An 18,978-nucleotide genomic window follows, 5' to 3' on the forward strand; every position below is an offset into this window, starting at 1 on the left:
TTTCCGGTAAGGATTTGAGTAAATCCATAGAAATCTTTATATTCATTTATTTAATTTTTTTACTATGATTTAATTGTTTAAAAATGCAACCTTCTCGTTTGTAACACATACATTAATAGTTCAACTTACTTAAGAAAAATTCTTTCTCTATTTTTTTATGCAAATTTTTTTGTACAGCTTCTTTAAGTAAAAGGCACCGTAAGCGGGACACGTACCCTAGACTTTTTTACCGTTGAGAAATTGTTTGGAAGTCCCAAAATATTTCTTGCATCCGGGCCCCTTTATAGACATGGCCGGCCCTGTACCTACCTCCCATTCATTCACCACAACAAGACTTTCCGTTTATTACTCTAATTCATTACCTTGTAAAATTGTTGCTTCTTAGTTACTTAAACGTACAAAATTGAAGTGTAGAATTATACTTATTGAATTAAAGACCGACCGGTGTCCATAAAATATACATTCGACGTAGGAACACTATCTTCATCTTTCCGTAATACATGGCCATTCAATGTCACCAAATTGTGAACTAAAAAGATACCTACTATATTTTTAATTATTTATTTCTTTAATGCAAAATGTGTTAAAACACAAGTATTTCTGAAAGTATTAAAATGTGTGTTTTATTTTGTCGGATAATAAACATTCTTGAAAACATCTTCTGAGGAGTACTGTATGTATGATCTTTTATTGCCTCGATTACGATTTTCAAGTCCTGCTATAACCAACGCAGTTTCTGCGTACATATTAAAAAAATTTCAAACACTGCCCATTAAATTCAATCAAAGCACCATCCAGAAACAATCCGATCTTCATACGTAATATAGTTTACTGTCGGAATCTTTTTATCCGGCAAAATTGCATTATTTATTTTACGTCTGTGTTTTAGGTTACATTTTCTACAGATGGCAGACAAAGCTATTATGAAGGTATAATTACATAAATTACTCTTACAATTCAACAGATTTCAATATTATTAAACGACCATTGCATTAAATAATAACTCTTTTAAATATGTAGCAAATTGCTGAACAAAAACTGAAAGCATTTTCTATCGGCACAATGGGTAAGAGACCATTAAGTAAAAAGGAATTAGAAGAACAACGTAAAAAGGAGCAAGAACAAGCTGCAGCTCAAGTACGTGATGTGTGATATATTAGAACAATATGTATATTAAAGTAACAATTATTGGTAATTATTTAGAAGTTTTCCATCCTCACTGATTTCAGTGATTTTTAGATATGTTATCAAGATCAAGATTCTGAACAACTTTTTCCTATACATGTTACCACCGCACGACCTTCATTTTCGAGATATTTGTGAAAAACTTCTGTTGATTTATTCCGATGCAACGCATTCCACTTTCCAACTATTCCCGGGTATTAGTATTGGTTGGGGCTAGATTATTGCGGGGGGCGTGTAAAGCATGATAGCAAACTGATGTGAGTTTAGAGCAGGGGTGTCGAACTAGCGGCTCGTGAGCCGCAGTGGCTGCTTCTCTTCGCCTGTTCTGTAGAGCCGTAGGAGAACGGCCCCTTCCACACCTACTTCACTGTGATGAATTTCTCCTCTGGGTGCCGCACTGTCTTCCTGTCGGGTCTCATGCAACGCCTGGAGAAAAATAAGTGGGGGAACCAACTGACCGGGGGCCCGACTCGTGCGGCTCTTGGAGTGGGGAAGTTCTACACTCCTGGTTTAAAGATTTGAACCAGAAACTTGCGGATGCCCGTCAACACCCCAACTCATATCGGTTCGCCACCATGCCTTACGCGCCCGCAGGTAGGCGCGCGCCCCTCGCGCTAATCTAGCCCCAACCAATACTAATACCCAGGACAAGTTGGAAAGTGGAATGCGTTGCGTCGGAATAAGTCGAAAGAAGTTTTTCGCAAATATCTCGGAAACGAAGGTCAGCTTCGTCATTTGTTTTGTCCCATGCTGGCGCATACGCTGCCACGGACGCGTACTGTAGGTAGGTATACGGCAGAATACATTGTGTAGTAGCCAGGGCCGTACCTAGCGGAGGTGCAGAAGGTGCCCCCGCACCTGGGCGGCCAAACTTAAGGGCGGCCGCGGGCCGTTTATTATATGTAAAGTTTTGACTAATAACAATAATAACCGAAACTCTTTTGCACGATACTGTTTAAAATTATGTATGTAGGATCACGGAAAAAAGGGAAAAGCCTCCAGACGGGACACGAACCCACGATTTCTAGATTTGCGCGCTGGCCAGCCGACTTCCCCCGGTCTTCGTTACTCCGTGTCCCTTTTTTTGCTATGGGGGTTCCTGATCCCACATGTATATATGGATATAAAAGTAAACACTGAATATCAATTTCTTAATTGAAAAATATTAAGTTAATAAGGGCGGCAATATTGTTTTTGCACCTGGGCGGCCAAAACCCAGGAACGGCCCTGGTAGTAGCAGCAGTTTTTCGCGAATATCTCGGAAACGAAGGTCGAGCGGCGGTAACATGTATAGGAAAAAGTTATTCAGAACCGTGTCCCCGACAACATATCCAAAAGTCATTGAAATCGGTGAGGATGGAAAACTTTTAAATAATTACCCAATTATTATATTCTTCTCTAATTTACGTATAGGCATTTGAAGAGTTTGTGGCCACTTTTCAAGAAACGCCCAGTAAAACAACCAGTAAAGTTTGGGTAAAAGCAGGTACTTACGATGCAGGGAAACGGCGTAAGTTTGCTTTCATCATCATATTATTATTATACATATACATTCAATAATAAGTATTTCTATTAAAAATTGGTAATATTATTATGCGAGATGAACAAATGCTACGTGCATTTACATCCTTCATAAAAATTAATTAACAATTTTGGAGTAAATGCAATGAATGTTTCTTAAATAGAAGAGGATACAAGAGAAAAGGGGAAACTTTATAAACCTCAGTCAAAAATCTCTGAGCTCGTCGATAATAGATCGTCGGCTGAACAAGCACAAGAATATGCGAGATTACTAGGATCCAATGAAAGAAAATTAGATAGATTGGGAAAGAAGAAAAAAGAAGGTGAAAAGAAAAAGAGCAATCTAGAGCTATTTAAAGAAGAATTAAAGCTCATACAAGAAGAGCGGGAAGAGAGACATAAATATAAAGGTGTGGTGAAAACTGTTATTTCCGCTCAATCAGAAGATCCAATGTTGGCAGCTTTGAAATGCGTCGAAGGTAAGTTGACATAGAATTACAATCCGAATGTTGCTTTTATTAAGCTATATACTCGTAATAGTACATCATAAATCGACGATGAAGCAGAATTTTCTTGAGTTGCAATGGTTAACCCCTTGGTTTACCGTTTAAATTCCGATCGCCGGCACCAAATCAGCACCAGCGGTGAGCCATTTCATGATTCGGCTCAGCATCCAAAGTTGTCAATCGCACACGTCTTAGCACCGTTACGCAGTTGCAACAAAGTAAATACATGTGTATGCGGCCAGGAATAACTGAGATGAAAAGACATCGGCGAAAAGTTGAGTCGTAGTATCTACTAACCACGAGCCTGACCCTTGGTGTTTACGTTTCGCCCGTGCCACGAGTCTCACCCGTGCTTTCCGTCTTTGGCCTGATCGAGATACCACGAGTCTCACTCGATGTTGTAAGCCAAGGGGTTAAATCTATCGTTTGCAACAATTTCTTTTTTTACCCTTAAAGTAACAATTTCAATCTACCGAAACTCCTGATAGGTGGTATATCCCCTTACCCTGACCCACGAAAGGCCAACTTGCATAACCTTGTTGATGATCCACGACTCCTAGCCCTGATTTATGAGGGTAAAACATACCCGTTTAATTTGTTTCCTTTGCTTCCTTTATAAATAGTTTATGCTACAAATATAAAAAGATTGTCTTTTATAGATGGATCATTTGACAATGGCGATCCTAATACAACAAACTTATATCTGGGAAATTTAAATCCAAAGGTACAAATAACTGAAGTTTAAATATATTAAGGTAAACCACTGTAAACAATCGGAAAAATCGATTTTTCCTTTTCCACATTTTCTGAAAGAAACACGTTTCAAGAATGCTCTCTCCAAAATTTATGAAGAAATTCGTAAAATTGACGGAGATATAGTATTTTCCGTGAAGCGGTGTCAAGCGCGACTGACAAGAGAACATCCCGCATCCGGAAATTAAAAAAATTCTGAAACATCATGAATATGTAGGGAGTTTCTCCCTGATTACAAACGCAATTTTTATTTGCTGCCCAAATTCACTCTAAGGGGGTGTAATTGACCCCTGAAAATCCGGTTATTTAGCCGCATTTTCGGGGGGTTAATTTCACCCCCTTCTATTTACTTGCGTTGTTCGGTTGAAATAAATTCCCGAAAACACCCTTACATTTCGGACCGTTACAGTGGTCTGCCCCCTTAATATGAAATTATAATACATATACAGGATGTCATCTAATGTTATAACCTTGAGTATCTTTTTCATTCTTTATCTGAGAAAAATCATTCGTATTGAAAGTACTCAGGTCTGGAACATGTTATACAACAGCAAGGAATTTCTTATTTTCTTTGCCTTTTATGTGAAAATGCGAAAGTAACCTAATTTTTTTATGTATATATCCTTATTTAGTAACAATTAAGTTTCACAAATCAGTTACATTCGTACTTTATCTATTTAATGCTTTATTCTTAGATTTGTTACACAAACTATAGAAGCACAGAGAAATAACTGCGTCTATTACATATTTTCTTACTGTATATTAAAAGATGGGATATTATTCTGAAAGGGACCGGTGGCCGATCGAGATAAGGTTTGGGGGAGGGGGTGTGGGCCCTAAATCTAAAATTGTAGCTTCCGAGCTATTAAATAGCTTATATTCCGATTTATTAGTTTCCGAAAAATTATTGTTAATGTTTTTTAATTTTTTTTAACGTTGGTGCAGGCCCCCCTACCCAGGAACCTTCCCATTTTGCCATTTTTTATTTTTGAAATTTTGTAATCACACTCTCATTTTTAGCATCGCCAAACTCATATCTGTTCGCTACCATGCTTTAAGCGCCCCCCGCACTAATCTAGCCCCGACCAATACTAATAAAAGAGAAATATTGTTAAGAGGGGGGACCGTGGTAAAGTGATTAAAAATAATCGGTAAGGTGTACCCTTTTATGCACAATTACCCATGTATCTTTTGAACGCATTAATTGGCGAAGCTAAAATTGTATACTTGGGATCTTTCCACACCCCTTGTAGTACCCACCAAGTTTCATCTCGATCGGCCACCGGCCCCTTTCGGAAGTACAGCCAAAATATTTTTGCATTACAGTAAACAAATAAAAAATTAATACATTATATTAATACATGACACATAAAAAAGTCAGTATAAAGAAAGGAAAACACTGAAGAATCGTCTAATGTAACATGATCTTTTCTACTGCAAAAATTTTCGTTAAATACAACATAAAAAAGATATTCAAAGTAATAACACTAGCTGGGACATCCTGTATGCGAGAACATTAATGGAAATAATTTATTTCATTACCACGTATGAAAGATTACAGAGCAACAACTAATGGAAATATTTGGGAAGTATGGACCTCTAGCTAGTATTAAAATTATGTGGCCCCGCAGTGATGAAGAGAAAGCTAGGCAAAGGAATTGTGGTTTTGTTGCTTTCATGAGTCGCAAAGATGGGGAACGGGCTTTAAAAAACCTGAATGGTAAGGAAACATTGCTTTAGAAATTGTAGAAAATACTTATTAAAACGAGCGTTTATAAATATTCACAAGTGTTATTCGTTTTCGTATTTCATTCTGTCATGAAAGATCAAGGTGTTATGTTTAAGTGGCAGTACAATAACAGATCAGGTCATTATGTTAAAACATTATTTCATTGTCATATTATGGAAATATTTCATCACAATATTATGAGATAGGTCGTGACATAATGCAGTATGAGATGAAGTTAGGTTGGGGGAAAAGTGTACCAATTCCGCCTTATCCTATTTATATTCCACCCGCTTTGATGGAGATTACACAACCACCACCCCCATCTGGTCTTCCATTTAATGCTCAACCACATCGTCGTGACAGGCACAAGGTATGTAGAATTAATCGTTCCACTGTCCGTGCTCCAAACGTGAGTCACGCTTGAGTGCCTTAACACGCTCAAATGGCCATGTGTGGTACACTATTCGTTTCCCACTAATTTTCTATAAGGAACTCGAATTGAGTTGTTCAATATAGATGTATCATCTTTAAAGATCCATGCACACATGTCAGCTCTATGGCAGTTCAGTGCCATCATTGTCAGTGGTAAGAAATATCGTTTCCCTGTTCTGAAATGGAGTAGTTCACACTTGTCCGTAACAGTGACGTGCTTTTCCTGAAGTTAACATTCGTTGGCCACGCTATTCTAGCTTTTTTTTACTGGCGCTCTTGAAATCGGCTGAATGGGATCTTTTACGATCCTGATGGATTCTCAGCTCCAAACTCTCAAACGATGCCCATCGAGGGTCCTAAACACTAGAGCAGACGTGCCCAGTTGGAAGCCACATACCTCCTTGCGTTCTGGGACTCGGGTTAGAACCGAACGCAAAGCTGTTAAGGTGCGATCCCACGGCGCGTGACTCGGCGAGGTCCATAGGCTCGTCAAATCTGATTAGCGAGCCTGAGTTGGCATGCCCTGAGCGTTTCGACGAACGCGGCCAGCCCAAGCTGATCACGGCCAGAAACTCGCCGAGCCACGCGCCGTGGGATCGCACCTTAACAGTTTTGCGCTCGGTTCTGACTCAGATTCCAGAACGCAAGGAGGTATTCGGCTCCCAACTGGGCACGTCTACGCTAGAGTCATATCGACAGACTATGGCTTCTAATGAAAATGACACCAAACATGATATAATTCTGATTATTTTTAATGATTGTAATGGAAACGAGTACTTGAATTCTCCGCGGACCCGACACGGAGCTGGTATGTGTGCATAGACCTTAAGGGGTAAGAATTTATTGTCATCCATATTTTTGTTGCTTTCAAAACTACTTCTTCCATCACCGTTAATGGTGGTATGATAATTCTCCAACATTTCAAACGAATCTTTGCATGTATGTTATTCTTTAATCATTCTGATATCATTCAATTAATACTAAATGTACGTATGTAGAAAATGGTTTCACCTTATAGTTAGCTTATACAATAACATACTTTACATACAGAGTGTCGTGTAACTGCTAGTACAAGCGGGAATAGGGTGATTCTACATGAGAAAATGAATGAAGAATGAAGAATAAAATTTGTTTCATGCGAGACTGTGTCCGAGAAAAATATTTACAAATACATATTTATCGAGTACGTGTATATTGTGTCTCGATTCAACGGATTTCACTGCAATTAGCTTCCTTTCAAAATCAATATTAGCTTAAAAATTATTCAATATGTTGTCCATTTTGCATACATAATTGCGCTCTTCACAATGTTTCAAATGATCCAGTAATGGTTTGCCTTACAAGATTTTACAAGATCCCAAAAATAAAAATTGAACTGTGAAATTCGTTGAGTCGAGGCAGAATCAAGTACACACGTATTCAACATATTTTCTAACAAGGGAACATCCTGAACCCGGAAATTCAAAAAATTCTGAAACTTCGTGAATATGTAGGGAATTTCCCCCTGATTACAACGCAATTTTTGTTTGCTGCCCAAATTCACTCTAAGGGGGTGTAATTGACCCCTGAAAATCCGGTTATTTTCCAATTTTCTGTTATAACCCGTGAATTGTAAAATAATTTTTTTAGCAAATGATAGATCTAATTAAAAGAAGTAACTTTTGTCTTGAAACTTTTTTTCTATCTCTTACATTTCCCGAGTTATAACATAAAATCGGAAAATAGCCGAATTTTCGGGGGTTAATTCCACCCCCTTCTAGTGCATTTGGGTAGCAAACAAAAATTGCGTTGCAATCAGGAGGAAATCCCCTACATATTCACAAAGTTTCAGAATTTTTTGAATTTTCGGGTTCGGGATCTTCCCCTGTGAGTATGAAAAGATTTTATTCTTTTTTTTTCTTTTCACTTTCTCATGTAGAATCATCAGTTTTCCGCTTGTACCACCAGTTACATGGCACCCGGTATATCGAATGCGACAATAGCACTAACAATAACATATAAAACTACACGGTAGTTTTCAAAATAAAAATTAAAATCTGCTAACCGTATTTCTAAACTGTTCTCATGGAAAACTCTATAACAATTAACTGAAAGATACATTTCCGTTACACCTTCGCCACCCTAAAAGGTCATTGGCACTTATATAAAAGCAAACATTAGCCATCCGTAAGATTTCATTCGTGATTGTGAGAAAAATGTTTCTCTTACTTCCACGGTTACAGAGATATTGAAGGTGGTAATTCTTATTGGTCTACCCCACATTTAGGTATAATTACTTAGTGTTCATATTTACCGAAAAAGGGTACAGTAGTAGTAGAGTCACTGATTTGAATCAATGTTTTTTGGTAACTCTGGAATGAAAATAAGCTAACGCTTATAAGGCTTGATTTTAGTTTCGTAACTACTGAATTTAAATTGAAATTATAAATCCAATTTGAAAAATCATATTTTACTTAATAATCGAACTAACCAAATAAACTATCTTTGAACTTAATTCTTAGGATCTTAATGCTCTTCTTTATGTCAGTTGAAAAATACATGCTCAAGTCAATAGATGTTATAGAATTAATGAACTAATTTGTTTCCATTAAAGCACGCAATATTTCTTTAGGTTTTCATTTTTTGTACTCTTAATTCATTAAATATTTTAATGCTTTCATTTTCCGCGCTGGACCTTACATTCCCTTGCACCGATGCTGTTTGTAAATAAGTGATAAGCAGTAATGTTTTATTACTACTTGCTACTCTAATAAAGGTACGCCGTTAGTTTACTAAATCTAGAATTTTATGTTTTTCTGCTGTAACAGATGTTAACTACCTCATTGGTATAAACATTTACACATTCGTTTAGTCATTTTCATTTTAGATTTACCAGAAAAGAGGCGGTTGTAATTACTGTTTCAAATTCCTATGATCTTTGCCTGATTATAAATTACGATGATTCATAACAAAGATTTCTACGAAACTCTTCCGTTTACGTAAAACTGTTTCTAAAATATGATCTCAGGTGCCCCGCATTCGCAATCTTCAGACTGCAGACCCTCAAGAAAAGGAAAACTTTGAAAAGGTAAAATTACTTTCCTTTATCAAAATGTTTTTAATTTCAACGTATATATCTTTGCAAAGATGTCCTATCTTAAAGTCAGTAATCTGAAGTAATTAATTGATACGTATAAACAGGGTGTCACAGAAATAGGTGGCCAAACTTTGTTCTCGTATTCGGCTCTTCTAAAGAATGAAGGGAGGTCACAAACATAGGTCCAGAATCTCCCCCTTTACAAAATATAAACACCTTCTGTTTATAACGGACTAACTTTACTGCTCGGCTTTGTCCAACATTTAGATTCTGATTTTATAAAAAAAAATTATTTATTAATTTTCCTAATGAAAATAGTCACCTTCATCTGGATTATAATGAGCTGGGACACATTTTGTGAACCCAGAATTTACCGTTCGAAAGTGTTTAGGCAACAGACAAAGACACAAATACTTTCTGTTTTATATATTAAGATTATTGCAAGAATGCTTAAAACTTAAAGAAATTTCTAGAAATGATTTCCTTCTGCATCAATACATGTTTCTGGGTCTATTTCAAATTTTGCCATATGAGGTAATAACTCGGTTTTTGAGTGTTTTCAAACTAACAATAGTACTGTCATAAACGAACATTTTATGAGGTCCCTATAAATAAAAACCCAAAGAGTTTAAATATATTCTGTATTCTGCCAATCCATCGATTGATCAAACTGCCATACGTCTGATAGCGATTCGTGTGAAACTCCAATGTAAAGCAGAAGTGTACGTATCTGGAGAAGGAAGAATTTTCGGATCTACGTTTATATGACCTTTTTTCATGCTTAGGAAAAGTGGAATACGAGACCAAGGTTTGGCCATTTATTTTGGTGACATCCTGTATATATGTATATCAGGGTTATTTGTCCTTATTTATCTTATGTAGAAAGACCATATATGCCGACCACCTGATGGGGACCACCTTATTGCTCTTTTTATCAGCTATAGCATTACAGTACGCAAAAATGTGGGTGAAAAATTGACCTATATGTAGAAACAAATACTTTCTTCTTTACACACTCTTTCGTATCACTAAAACCAATAGGAATATTGTAGGTCCTAATCTAAGGTGTATATAAACACACGCCCTGTATGTAAACACTAAAATTTTATTAACCATTTATTAGATAATGTTCCATCACTATATTTATATCACATTCAAGCCACATAATAACGACGGAATTTTAGCAATTTCTTTAAAAGTAATAACTGCAGTGTAAATATATTAAATCAATAAATACTCACATTTTAATTTCTCTAAATAACGTGCAACTTTGAAATTATAAAGGAGCATACTATAAACTTTATTCCATGAGTTAATGAGTTGGAAAATTCCAATGATAGTTATATATTAATATACATAATCGCCTCCAAATAAAATACGAAAATAAACCAAAAATGTGTATTGTACATAATATCTTATGATTAATACTTGAACATTGACTATAATCTGTGTTTAAAATTACAATACATTAAACTGGTGGTAATCACATTGGGGATGGATTAATTTGGACTGGAATATCCAATCAACTGTAATTGTTACACTATAATGGGAATTGTCATAGGTTTTGCAGAATGCAGTTGTGAAAGTTGTTATTCCAACAGAAAGGTATGTTTTGCTATCAACAATATAACATTCAAACTCAGATATATACGTATTTACATTTTAGAATACTATATAATTGTGGAATTTAAAAATATATCGTTTACGAAATTTTCTGCTGTAGGAACCTAGTTATGTTAATACATAGAATGGTAGAATTTGTGATTCGGGAAGGTCCCATGTTTGAAGCAATGATAATGAATCGGGAACTGAATAATCCAATGTTTAGGTTTGTATAATTTTAGTCGTAGTGAATCGTATTTAGGGGTTGTACCTAGTCAGGCGGCCGAAAAGAGGCGAATATTTGTGAATTTTTTTTGAAGAAGCGGAAGCATATATTTTTACAAAACTTTTTGCGCTTAAAAGAGCAACATTTAAAGAACATTTGGTAATTTTTTCGTGGAAAAATATTTACGTTTATAATAAAATAACAACCGACATCTGAAATGCCTTTTTAAAAATTTGATTTTGTGGTGAGCACTGCCATTCGGACCCAGATTATCTAAACTCAAAAAATAAAAAACATTTCGTTAGAATAATAATGTATCTTTCGATTAACGGAGGGAATTTCCAAAATATTAATTTAAAACAAAATGGTGGCTATTTAAAGTTGAAATCATGCTTTTTTCGCGGGATTTTTGCACGATTTCAACTTTAAATAGCCGCCATTTTGTTTTAAATTAATATTTCGGAAATTCCCACCGTTAATCGGAAGGTACATTAATATACTAACGAAATCTTTTTTGTTTTTTGACTTCAGATAATCTGGTTCCGAATGGCAGTGCTCGCCACAAAACCAAATTTTTAAAAAGGCTTCTTGTATGTCGGTTGTTATTTTATTATAAGCGTAAATATTTTTCTACGAAAAAATTACCAAATGTTCTTTAAATGTTGCTCTTTTAAGCGCAAAAAGTTTTGTAAAAATACATGCTTCCACTTCTTCAAAAAAAAATCACAAATATTCGCCTCTTTTCGGCTGCCTGACTAGGTACAACCCCTTAGTGATGCTATTTGTATTACAAGCTCGTATAACGATTTTCAAATTTCAGATTTTTATTTGAAAATTATTCCCCCGCGCACACATATTACCGATGGAAGTTATACTCTATATTACAAGGAGATGGGCAAAAGGAATGGCACACAGAAGATTTTAGAATGTTTAAGGGTGGAAGTGTATGGAGGCCACCGCCGATCAATCCGTGGACACAGGGAATGCCTGACGAATTGATTGAAATGGAAGAAAGACAAGAACCTAGAAGAGGTAGCTTGTCAAATAGGTAACGAAGAAAATATTTGAAAGCGAAGATCGATACCATCAAATGCTTTTCATTCATTCCATTGATTGATTTTGACTTTCTTTTTTATCAATGTCTCATGTAAATAGTCAGCGAGATCGATTAGAGGATTTATTGCGAAACATATCACCCGAAAGGATAAAAGTTGCAGAAGCAATGGTATTTTGTATAGAACATGCTGAAGCAGCGGAAGAGATTTGTGATTGTATTTCGGAATCACTTTCAATACTACAAACTCCTGTAAATAAGAAAATCGCCAGATTATATCTTATATCGGATATATTACATAATTGTGGCGTTAAAGTAAATAATGCTACTATTTATCGGAAAGCGTAAGTTGCTTTATTTTAAAGTGAAACATACACGTGTGATTAAAGCGATTAATATTAAATGATGCACTACGATATAGGTTTGAAACCCGACTATTAGACATATTTAATGAAGTTCATCAAGCCTATAAGCAGTTTGATAGTAGATTAAAAGCAGAAGGCTTTAAAGTTCGTGTAATGAGAATGTTTAGAGCATGGGAAGATTGGGCTGTATATCCACGTGATTTTCTAGTTAAATTGCAGAACACGTTTCTTGGACTTGTTTTGGTAAATTTAATCATTTAAGATTATAATATTTCACAATTCGGCTACAGAGAAGAAATTAGAAATAATTGTATTGTTTAGGTGGATGAACCTGAACCAGAAAATGACGAAGATATTGATGGAGCACCACTGTCAGATGTGGATGGAGATGGTACAGAAGATTTGGACGGAGTACCGCTAGACGGTGCTGCTCTTCTTAAAGGTGCTATGAAACACGGTCTAACTCCACAAACAACAACTAACTATGACGACATTGATGGTGTTCCTAGTAAGAATGTTTTAAAAATATTTCATGCATTTACGGCCATAAAACTGTCCAACAAAATTAAATTTTTTTCTGTTCTGTGACATTCAATAGCCGTTTTTTGTTATAGATTTTTGTGCGCTGAAAACGAATCCGCAAACCTTTTATCGCCACCACCCCTCAGTTTTTGAGAAATTGGATTTTGTAAAAAAAATGCAAATTTTCAACTTTGAACATTAGGGCTGTTCGAGTATTCGGAAAAAGCGAGTCGGGATATACTCGGTTCTTTCAAGCGCTCGGTTCGGATCGGAAACCGAGTCCTGGCTCGACTCGAATTTCGAGCTACTCGAATATTCGAATACTCGAACAGCTCTATTGAACATCGTTTGTGCTCAAACAATAATAGTTATTCGGTTGCATGGTCTGTCAAGTTATTCTATGAACTCTCGCGAACACCACGATCAAAGGGAAAAGGACACCCGAAATGCACTCACTTTGGCAGATACCTTTAAATTTATTTTCAAAACTAAGGGTCCAGGAGAAAATCTGACTACTCTACGCTATTTAAATGTTCATAATGCACCAATAACTTATATCGCTGTATTCGGGAGGGTTTATAGAATATTTTAACGCAACAAGCAACCGAATTACTATTACTGTTTCGACACAAAAGATGTTCAAAGTTAAAAATTTGCAGCTTTTTTTTTCAAAATCGAATTTCTCAAAAACTGGCTATTGAATCTTACAGACCAAAATGGCTGTTGGATAGTGTAACTTTGCAGTGTATTCAAATTTTGTACATTTATGCTTTCAGTGGATGAAGATATTGATGGTGTACCTATGGACGAAGAAGATTCTTTAAATATGCGAAATAAAGATGATAAAAAGGCATCGATTCCAGCAGGTTTTGTGCCATCGCGTTGGGAAACGGTTGACCCTGATCAGGTTGAGACAATTGCTTAAGCTTACTATTATTTTGCGTACATACTTTTCTATTTCTTTATTTTATAAAATAAATCCTTTGACCTTAGGTTGAAGCGCAGGCTATGACAACCAGTAAATGGGAAGAATTAGGCCAGAATGATGATTCAAATTCTCAGGATACTAGTATGGATTCCAGGTAGCGTATGAACAATTATAGTATACCCTTTATTTGGAGAATTTTCCATTCTCTGAGAACGGAACGCGGAAGCCACAGTTCGGTTTAATCGTAATCCGTATTAGCAAGTCGCACAACTTAAGTTCTACGTTTTGAGATTGATCAAACTTTGCATAGCGGTATAGCATTCAATATCATCGAAACATACCTTTTTTATGGCTGCCAATATTTATGTTTAAGTGGCGAAAACAGCTCTCAACGTTGGGGGTGGAAGATCTGGTTCGCTAAATTTCTTAAGAAGATATGAAAATAGGCAAAAATGTCAACTATGAAATGTGTTCGCTTTTCTCTAAAAATCATAGGTGGCACCAATATAATTCTAGAGAATCATTTTTGTATAAATATTTGAGCAATGGTGTACTTTTTTGCTCACAATTGTCGATTTTATCTGTTTAAATGCCGCGAATCAACGCTGAAAACCGGTGGAAAAATACCAGGCGGGGCGATCGGATTTGTCTTGCAAGGGAAGATCCCGAACCCGAAAATTCAAAAAATTATAAAAATTGTGAATATGTAGGGGATTTACTAGAAGGGGGTGAAATTAACCCCTGAAAATTCGGCTATTTTCCGATTTTATGTTATAACTCGCGAAATGTAAGAGATAGAAAAAAGTTCCAAGACAAAAGTTACTTCTTTCAATTAGATCTATCATTTGGTAAGAAAATTATTTTACAGTTCGCGAGTTATAGCACAAATTCAGAAAATAACTTTAGAGTGAATTTTAGAGTGAATTTGGGCAGTAAACAAAAATTGCGTGATAATCGGGAGAAAATTCCCTACATATTCGCAAAGTTTCAGATTTTTTTAAATTTCCGGGTTCGGGATGTTCCCTTGTTAGTTTGTGTAGAAAAGGGCTAAGCAGAACAATCGCGATGTATCAAGTTTGAGAACTGCTTCCACCCCATAAACACGAACATGGGCAATTTTAAAATTACCTTTGTGTTCTAGATTTTCATTAAATATTATATCTAACTTCGTTGAATAAGTACTATTATTATTACGCGAAGTGTGAGCAGCAGGAAAATAAATGTATAAATTTTATTTACTTTTTGCAATATAAATATGATGTTTCGAATCTTTTTGTTTCTTTGAATCTGTTATAGCATTAATTACCTTTTTTCCTGTGGCTCCAATTACACGTGCGGTGTGTTTGTGAAATGTTATTTTTCTATTTTTAAATTCAATACTTCGACTTTCTACGTTATCATAAACTAATATTTTTGATAATTCTTCGAGGAGTAGGTTTCGCCGTAATTTTACTGAAGTGCGTTTTTATATCATTTAATCTTGACCCACTTTAATTTATCTTAAGATGTTATGCTACTCGTTAAAAAATTGTTCTTAAGTCGACGTGATGCGTGCAATACTCGGTGAACGGCTTGTGACAATTCATCGCTTATCGGTTTCGCGTTCTAAAAGCGTTCGACTGAGTGAAATTATTAATCGTAATGAGAAAAATAGGTGCCAGTGTCGATGCATTACATTATAACCGTCTATATCCGGCCTAAGACGATCATGATACTGCCCCCGATGTACTTACACAGTGCACCATTCGTTACAATACCGCTTTAAAGCATGCAGGTGTCCAGTAATCCTCTTTTCTTCGGGCGAGAGTTAAATATTACAATGAGAATAAATAAATAATGTTTGTGGAGTATTAATTATTACATTTAGTTAATTGCAATAATATATGATGTTATAGTGGCAGAGATTATAACGAAGAAAGAAGAACTAGACTACGTGAAATCGAAGTTAAAATAATGCAATATCAAGATGAATTGGAAAGCGGTAGGAGAACATTAAAATCCGGTATGACGATACAAGGACAAGTGGAACATTATAGAAAAAAACTCATAAGAAAGGTAATTTACTTTCCCTAGTACTGTTCCAAATTTTTCACAACTTACTCTATGAAACAAGACATTCTTATTGCAGAGCGAAAGGGAAATGAAAGACGTAAAAAGTGAGGAACGTGACGATGACAGGCGTAGAGAAAAAAAACGAAGTACAACTCCAGAGTCTCCAAATCATTACAGAGATCGAAGACGAACTTCGTCAAGCCCATCGTCTAAAAGCACTAGATATAGGTGAATATTTTTCTAAATTCTATATACAGTAACAGGAAAAACTATCCATAGATACACTTCTAAGTTTTTCAAGCAACAATATCTTTATACAAAACTGAAGTTAAAAATTATGCCCATCGGACTGTATCTAAAAGGTTCAATCTCTAGTAAATATGCAGGCTGTTTCGTAGCCAATAGTATAAGCAGAGAAATAGTGATTTTACGTGAAGAAATACGTAAAAAATGTGCAATAAAATTTTTCTGCAACTCGCTTTGTCTTCAAGAAATCTGAATTTGGATTTCGACCGGGTACGCATGCACCGAAGTCGTTTTATGGAATATTCTGAGGGAAAGGGAACGCGTTTTGTAGGCCTTCAGGCGGGATTTCCTAGTCGCGATCGGTCGCGGCGGCTGGCGGCGGTCCCACTAGTTACAATATTTAAGTATTCGAATACTATTCGAATACTATTCGAATATTTAGGTATTCGAATCCTATTCGAATATTTAGGTATTCGAATACTATTCGAATATTTAGGTATTCGAATACTATTCGAATATTTAGGTATTCGAATACTATTCGAATATTTAGGTATTCGAATACTGATGTATTCAAATAGTATGGTGTGAATTATAAATCAATTTCTTTAGGTTCATTTGTCAGGGTGAAATCTTGTAAGCTAATTTTGACCCACTTCACACCATACTATTCGAACTCATCAGTATTCGAATAGCATTCGAAAAATAACATTCGAATAGTATTCGAATACATTTGAATACTCAAATATTCGAAGTTTATTCGTAGCATTAGAATACTTGTAAAATATTTGAATATTAAATTATTCGAATAGTCCCAGCCCCAGTTAGAATCCACCATTTCCCCGAAAAAAAATTATGGAAGTCCCGTAAAAATAACATACCTAAAAAATTACAATTTTTTTAAAAAAAAACGCGACTTCTCAATCATTCGTCGGAGTTTTCGTCGACATCTTCAACACATCTGTGGTATGAAATTTGGAGGGATGAGTCTAGACGTCGAATGGTGACGAATTCTATAAATTATTTCGGACCAATACCCAATTTTTATAAACTACTAAAATCAGTACGTACCTAGCAGTTGGAAACGTTTAGAATGAAGTGTCTTAAGTAGTTCCGAATAGTGATTGCCTCATAAGCGGGAGGCCTGGGTTTGATTCCCGTCACGGTTACAATTTTTTTCCAATACCTATAAACGTCTTGATAAGTTCTTTTAAAGAGTTACATTGGACCTAATACAGACCTGATGAAGACGTCTCTTGTACGTCTTAAAGACGCGTGTGTGCGAATCAAGTATACATTGTTATGTATTTCCTGTAATTTTAATCCGATACTTATACATTTTACATTAATACTGATACTTTGTGAGAACAATAAATTCAATACACAATATAGGAACAAAAAATAAAACAATAAATTTTCTTACATTTCGTGATCCAAATACATGTTACTAAGATATTTAATATAATATATAATATCCTAAGTAACATATTTAATATAAAAGAAATGTTGAAATTTTCTTTAACAAATCAAGTTATCAAAAATTAACTTCTGTTATCGTATACATCTACTCAAAGGAAGGTAAATGCATTGGGAAAAAATTCTGGAAAAACAATTCACAGTCTATGGCTACACAGGCATATTTTTGAATGTTAGCATTAATATAGCTAGCATCCCAATAATTTTGGACCATGTATTTTTAGATCGCGCAGTAGATCACCACGTGGTAAACGCAGGTCACGGTCACCATATAAAAAGCGAGTACCAGTGACACCGTCACCGCCCCGTATTCGTCGTACGCCATCGCCTTCATTTTCGTCTAGACTGTCTCGTAGATCGCCGGGCAATGAACGAAACGACAGAAAAAGAAGAGCTAGATCACCGTCATTGTCACCTCCGCCTCCTCCACGTGCTTCGAAGCATAGAGCTAATAGTCCGCCTTCGCCATCTCCACGCAAACATAGGCATAAGCATAAATATTAAGTTATTGTAAGTTACATTTTTTATATTGTTAATAAAACAATTCATTTTTTAGTTATGTAATATGTAAAAGTTCGTAAAATTACAGAATGATAGTCCCTAATAAAAGGTTAGTTAAGGCATTGCTAATTATATATTCAATATTGTGAAATATTTTTATCTGATTTTAAATATTCAGATAGTTTTTCTCCTATGACTACCTTTAAACTGATTTATTTTATATGCATAATTATTTGTATTCGCGATAGTACGACAATTGTGTGAATGTGAAATATGATGATAGGATTTTTAATGATTGTACGAACTCTATTTATAAGTGTAAATTTTTGTGTATCTTCAGTATGTACGCGCATTAAGGGTTATTAAAAATATGTACAGATACAGAGAAAGAAGAGTCTCCTTATTTTCAGGAGTGTACGGATCGCCCCGAGGCTCGGGATTTCGAACGACACGAGAGTGTCGAGATCTCGCCCGATCCCGCCCAAATTTTTCCAACCACCCGTAATCTCGGGTATCCGCGCGCCCCTACTTATTTTCAATACGACCAAAATATTTGAGAATGGAATTACTTGCAATAGTAAATGCCAATCAGAATCAGAGGATTCTTTTATATTTAAGAATTTGCTAATAAATCGCTCTGTAGAAAAGTCCTGCTATTTATATTGTTTTATTTTCTAAACTAAATTCTGTTAAATCAACGTAACGTTTTTATACATCATGTGCCTATATCAATATTGTAGTTATGGAACAACGACATTAAATAAAATGCTATAATTAAGTTTAAAAAAATTTCCTAAACTACTCTAT

General features: G+C 35.5%; 1 protein-coding gene across 2 annotated transcripts; it reads left to right on the forward strand.

The window, feature by feature from the left end:
- Window positions 1–317: 317 nt before the first annotated feature.
- Window positions 318–18,563, forward strand: LOC143368615 (U2 snRNP-associated SURP motif-containing protein). Of its 2 annotated transcripts, XM_076811529.1 has the most exons (20): window positions 318–673; window positions 890–929; window positions 1,021–1,137; window positions 2,599–2,695; window positions 2,871–3,185; window positions 3,872–3,936; window positions 5,520–5,685; window positions 5,901–6,064; window positions 9,134–9,193; window positions 10,764–10,807; window positions 10,926–11,030; window positions 11,851–12,078; window positions 12,186–12,428; window positions 12,506–12,692; window positions 12,771–12,957; window positions 13,748–13,878; window positions 13,965–14,053; window positions 15,795–15,954; window positions 16,028–16,179; window positions 17,895–18,563. In XM_076811529.1, exons 2-20 carry the CDS (start codon window positions 906–908, stop codon window positions 18,172–18,174), a joined length of 2,814 nt encoding a protein of 937 aa, XP_076667644.1. In that variant the 5' UTR covers window positions 318–673; window positions 890–905; the 3' UTR covers window positions 18,175–18,563. The 2 variants fall into 2 exon arrangements, with proteins under 2 accessions (XP_076667644.1, XP_076667645.1); XM_076811530.1 differs by lacking the exon at window positions 9,134–9,193.
- The last annotated feature ends 415 nt before the right edge of the window (window positions 18,564–18,978 follow it).

This window comes from Andrena cerasifolii, chromosome 4 (genome assembly GCF_050908995.1).
Source record: "Andrena cerasifolii isolate SP2316 chromosome 4, iyAndCera1_principal, whole genome shotgun sequence".
Lineage (NCBI taxonomy): Eukaryota > Metazoa > Arthropoda > Insecta > Hymenoptera > Andrenidae > Andrena > Andrena cerasifolii.

Excerpts from the sequence above, each read along its gene's own strand:
- LOC143368615 (XM_076811529.1), top strand. The coding sequence starts at position 906 with ATGGCAGACAAAGCTATTATGAAG. Across the intron at positions 11,031-11,850 it reads CTGAATAATCCAATGTTTAG|ATTTTTATTTGAAAATTATT; the intron begins GTTTGTATAATT and ends TTCAAATTTCAG. Across the intron at positions 16,180-17,894 it reads TCTAAAAGCACTAGATATAG|ATCGCGCAGTAGATCACCAC; the intron begins GTGAATATTTTT and ends ATGTATTTTTAG.